The sequence below is a fragment of the Danio rerio genome, chromosome 12 (assembly GCF_049306965.1).
Source record: "Danio rerio strain Tuebingen ecotype United States chromosome 12, GRCz12tu, whole genome shotgun sequence".
In the NCBI taxonomy this organism is placed as follows: domain Eukaryota; kingdom Metazoa; phylum Chordata; class Actinopteri; order Cypriniformes; family Danionidae; genus Danio; species Danio rerio.
Window position 1 is genome coordinate 8,401,164 of NC_133187.1, and position 6,000 is coordinate 8,407,163.

General features: G+C 35.7%; 1 protein-coding gene across 23 annotated transcripts in view; it reads right to left on the reverse strand.

The window, feature by feature from the left end:
- Positions 1-5,608, reverse strand: part of ank3b (ankyrin 3b) — a 211,155-nt gene extending 205,547 nt beyond the window's left edge. For all 23 annotated transcript variants that reach the window (XM_073918153.1, XM_073918150.1, XM_073918148.1 and 20 more), the window contains exon 1: positions 5,166-5,608. In XM_073918153.1, the coding sequence (XP_073774254.1) occupies positions 5,166-5,276 (111 nt within the window). In that variant the 5' untranslated portion in view covers positions 5,277-5,608. The remainder of the gene's footprint in view (positions 1-5,165) is intronic.
- Between the last annotated feature and the right edge of the window lie 392 nt (positions 5,609-6,000).

A 6,000-nucleotide genomic window follows, 5' to 3' on the forward strand; every position in this document is an offset into this window, starting at 1 on the left:
GTCAATCAGTCAATCAATCAATCAATCAATCAGTCAGTCAGTCAGTCAATCAATCAATCAATCAATCAATCAATCAATCAATTAATAAATTAACAAATCAACCAACCATCAATCAACCAACCAACCAACCAACCAACCAACCAACAAGCAACCAAAAAATCTATAAATCAACAAATCAACCAATCAACCAATCAATCAACCAACCAACCAATCAATTAAAGCAACCAATCAATCACCCAACCAACCAACCAACCAACCAACCGAAAAACCAACAATTTCACAAATTAACCAATAAATTAATAATAAATCAACAAATCAACCAATCATGAATGAATCAACCAAACAACCAATCAATACATCAGCCAATGCTCAATCAATCAATCGATCAATCAATCAAAAAAAAAAAAAAACAAACATCAACCAATCAATGAATCAACATATCAACCAACCATCAAAGAATGAACCATCCAACCAATCAATCAATCAATCAATGCAACCATCAAGCAATCAACCAACCAACAAATCAACCAAGCAACCAAACATCAACCAACCAATCAATGAATAAATCAACAAATTAACCAACCAATCAATTAATCAACTAGAAAACCAACCAATCAATAAATCAACATATCAACCAACCACCAATCAACCAACCAACCAACCAACCATCAACCAGTCAATCTATCGACAAAGCAACTAATCAATACAATAATCAATCAATCAATCAATCAATCAATCAATCAATCAATCAATCAATCAATCAATCAATCAATCAATCAATCAATCAATCAATCAACATACCAATACATCCACCCATCAATCCCTCCATCCATCCATCAATCCCACAGTCAACAATTTCAAGGACATATTATTAAAATAGCAATAAATAAAATTCAATAAACACACTTACACTTTCCCACTAAATCAGGGGTCTCAAACTCGCGGCCCGCGGGCCATTTGCAGCCCTCAGTGCAATATTTTGTGGCAGAGAGAGCGCTCCCCGCTCCGCTGTTTCTATCTGTACACAGCGGTCACTGGCATTCCCCGCCCGCCGTGTAAACAAAGGGGCGGGGATGCCGGTGATGTCACCACGCACCCCGCCCCTTTGTTAGACGCTGTGATGGGCGGGAAGTGTTAGGAGGGAACTCGCGCCGGCCAGAACCAAGGTAAGCTGTTCCCGCCCCTGCCTGCCACTTAGCTACCCATCTGCAGCCTGCCACCTACCTAGCTACAGCCTGCATCTTATATATATTATAGGTAGATACAGACTGGTACAGACTGATGTGACTGGAGTGGGGTGGGGGTGTTTTATTTATACATATATACGCCTTTTTTTAGGTGAGGGAATGGAAGTTTTGAGTGAGTTCCCCCAAGCCATACTGAGGGTCTCAACCGCTTCCGCTCTAAAGCCAAATGTGGTTCAGATTTGTGAGAAGAAGCGCTGTCAAGTCTCTGGCAGCAAGGAGTAGGCAAAAGATGCCATGTTCAGAAGAACTGTTCATAATCTTCACTCAATGTTCTATTAATGTTCAGAACACTTCATGTTCAGAAGAAATAATTAAAACTGTTAATAATGACATTTGAGGACTTTTTTTTTGTGAAATCCCTTATGCGGCCCAGCCTCACCCAGACTTTGCCTCCTGCGGCCCCCAGGTAAATTGAGTTTGAGACCCCTGCACTAAATCATGACTCCATGTCCTCATTAAATAACCTAAAAGCTGTATAACAACAACCTGGTAGCAACACCCATGCACCATGACAGCATGTTTTTATCATTCATATAATGCCCATATTCTTCAGAGAACGTAAAAAGCTGTTGTGTGAACGCTAGTCAAGTTAAACCAACAGAACTGGAAACTGCAGATCCACTAATCACTGTGATCACGAAAACGGATCTATAAACTAACGGCCAGAACTAGTGCTTTGGCTCTCAGTTCTGCTCCACTCGATCAATAACCTGCAACGACCACAGCTATACTGAGACTCAAACACTGAACACTTTACCATCAGCACCCATTACTAAACCACAGAGACGCTCTCATTCCAAAACAACCTACAAAAGCTGTGCTGAAAGCTGAAGCATCTTTGAGGACGTTCCACAAGCATGGATGCGGAAATCTGATCAGTCTAACAATCTGAGTATGGATGTGAATTTAAAAAGAATACATTTGAACATTTTTGAACTTTGTTTCGCATCTTTTTGTGCAAAGATCATGCTCAAAATTATTAGGGATTATTTGAGGGTCAAAACATCGGCAAGACAAGACAAGGAAAACGCATTGTAACGTGATAGAAACAGATAACAAGACTCAGCAATGAAGTGTGTGTGTGTGCGATGTAATTGAAGTCCAATGTGATCAGTTTGTTACGATTCTCCGGCTGTGTGTATCAGTCACTATCAGGAACCAGCTGTTAGTGTGTGTGGTGCATGACTGGATCTTGTAGTCCATAATGGCGGACTTGTAGTCTGTTAGCAATCTGCAACTGCTAGATTGCTGATAAGCATTACAGTTAATAATAATAATATTAATAATAGTGATAATATTAATAATAATAACATTATTATTATTATTATTAGTAGTAGTAGTAGTAGTGTATTTATGATTATTATTATTATTATTATTAATAATAATAATAATAATAATAATAATAATAATAATAATTAATAATAATAATAAATAAAAATATTTTTAGTTAGTGTTGTTTTTTTTTGCCGCTATTGTCATATTTTAGGTGTAGTCTATGGATGAATTGCACTTTGAACAAAAAAGTTCATGTTAAAATTTAGAACAGATTAATTTATTTACTCATTATCTAAATTAAATTTGAATTAAATAAAAAATAATAAAACAAAATAAAAATAAAAAATACAATAAAAAAAGATAAAATAAAATAAAAAATAAAAAATAAAATAAAAAACATTAAAATAAAATAACGAATACAATAAAAAATAAATAATTAAAAAATATATGAAAATAAAATAAAAATACAATAAATAATACTAATAAATAAAATAAAAATAAAAATAATAAAGTAAAAAAATTTAAATAAAATGTAAAATATTAAAATAAAATTAAAAATACAATAAAAAAATTAAATTAAAAATAAAAAAATTATAAAATAAAATGCATTTTTTTTGTACAGAAAAGATTTTCAGCAACGTCCAAGACTTTTAGACAAACTTACTTGGTTTACTAAAACATATCTATGGCAAAATATGATCTTCTGTATCTCCATTTCCATACAGGTCATTTAGGTCATCAACTTCTGCAACAGTTTACAGTGAGATCTGACCTTGTGTGTTGTCAGAGTGAGAATCAGCTCTTGTGTAAAGTTCTAGCATGTAGATTTCCAGCCACACACACACATGAATGACAGAGGTCATCCAGAGTTAAGCTCTCAGTCCTTGACAGGGTGACGGAGGCTTTCCATCACGACACCATGTCCCATGAGGGCGCGACCAACCTGGGTTGCTAACAATATATGTGTGCGCTGTTGTCTGGCAGGCTTTGTACACAGTAAAATGTGTTTTTCTAAATTTCAAGTTCAATTCAATGACAGTTGAGATCATTTGATTTTATTTTGTCAAATTTACTAGCAATTTTCAAGTCAAACATGCCGTGATATGTATTAATGATATGTATTAAGCATTTTTTTACATTTCAAGTTTAATCAAATTATTCATTCATTTTTCTTCAGCTTTATCAGGCGTCAGCACAGCGGAATGAACCACCAACTACTCTGGCATATATATGTTTTGTGCAGGGAATGCCCTTCCAGCAGCAACCATTTAAATAAGTATTTTAATTTAATTTAATTTAATTTAATTTAATTTAATTTAATTTAATTTAATTTAATTTAATTTATGTTTATTACATTTTCTGACAATTTTCAATTAATTTTAGTGTACAAATATAAATACGTGCTTTAAGCATTTTATTATTTAAAGTTTAATTAAATGACATCATTTTATTTTACTTTATAAAAATTCCCAAGATTTTTTTTAATTACATTTTCTAGCAGTTTTCAATTAAACTAATTACGTAAACAGATCAAACACCATGTTTTGGGCATTTTTTTTTTATTTAAAGTTTAATTTAATTGCATCATTTTATTTTGTTGTATTAAAATAGTAATTATTTTACTTGCAATTTCCAAGTCAATTTATTTTAAGTGTTCAGATCTTACTAAATGTATTAAGCATTCATATATATATATATATATATATATATATATATATATATATATATATATATATATATATATATATATATATATATATATATAGCCGCTATTTTAAGAAGCAATCAAGGTGAATTATATAATATTAACACATAGTGTCCGTTAACAGACACTAAGAAACCGGTCAAAATAAAAGAACAACTCAACTGTACGCATCCAACCCAAAATGAAATCAATCAAGAACGTATCGCATAGGTCTCAACAACTTGTAAACAAAAGGAACGGGATGCCAGATATCCCACCATTTCCATCCATCCTCCGGCTCAGTATAAGAAAAGAGCAGCTAAGACAGAAGCAGATGTGCCTGTAGATACTGTAGGTGAAGCCTGTGAATAATGGGATGGCTTGATGTGGGTTTGTAATGGGATTGAAGCTGGTCGGGACAGGGGGGTTGCTGGGTAATCTTTCATAAAGCCCGTGGGAGAGGGTTCGTGAGCCCTCGGGGGTCTGGATGCACAGCCCGCCGTAAAAATGACACCAGTCACGCATCAACAAGGAGAGCAAATCCCAGCACGGATCAAAGACAAAAACACACTCACCCACACGCATTCAAACAAACCAACAAGCGCCGTTTGGATCTATTATTTTTTTATAATATTAAAAGGTGATGGTTACAACCTGATAAAGTTCAGATCATTCTTTAAAATTACTGTAATTTTTTTACCTGAAAGCCAATAAAATAGTCCAAAATAACAAGTGTGCGCCTTCTTCATGAGGCACAAGTTCGCCCTATAAATAAGCATCTCCTATCTCTTACAGGATGCATCATCATCACTGCAGTCTAAAAGCCAGACACTTATTTACATTTGCCAAAAAAAAAATATGATTTAGAAAAAAAAGTGACCTTTAAGAAGCTTCCAGACATCCCACCCAGCCAAAATAAAGAAAACGCGCCACCCTCAGAACCTTGACCCGACTGGTACCTTTTTCTTAGGATCCCTGGTTCTCTTTCTGCTTTTTTTCTTCTTCTCTTCCTCGGCGGCTGTAAGTTCCAGATCGGCTTTTTTCTTCAGCTGGGATGCTGCGTGTGCCATGATGCAAAAAAGCCCAAGTGAGGTATCCTTTCAGAAAGTGAAGAAAGACTGAAGAGTGCACGCACAGAAGAAAAAAGAAAAAAAAAAATCTCCCTCTATGTGTTCCAGCGAGGAGCTAAAGCTGGGGAACTGCGTTTGTGTGAGAAAGAAGAGATGAGCGTTTGGAGGAGACGGTGCTTTCCCCGTGGTGCTTTTTTCTTTCTCCAGGTCCTACCTGAACCCATCCCCAGCGTGCAGTGAGCCGGGACGGAGAGCGGAGAGAAGGGTGGAGGGCAGCTGGGATGGAGGATCTTACGCGCGTTTCCTTCGCCACCAGCTGGAAGTGTCTAAGTGAGGGGAGGAATGGGGGGGTTGATGCTGATGGTTCTGTGTGCGGATTAACACGCCCTCACATGCATGCGTACACACACACACACACAAACACACACATACACGCGCGCGCATGGAAAAAGAGGGGGACGTCTGTATTGAACAGTCATTGCCGTCCTGAGCTTCCCTGTGGAGCAAAACAAATTGCTTTATGTGGAAAGGATCTTTTTTTTTCATTGGTATTAGGTTTAGTTCTCGGTAAAAAAATATATATATAGTGGAAATGGATTGATTTAGTTGGGAAGCAAAACAGTGTAAGATATTATATCTTTTTTTTTTTTTGGAAATTTATCTTTGCATTGTGTTTTTAGATTACCCACCCGCATGCCATTTTAGACCTGACTTTAATTCCAAA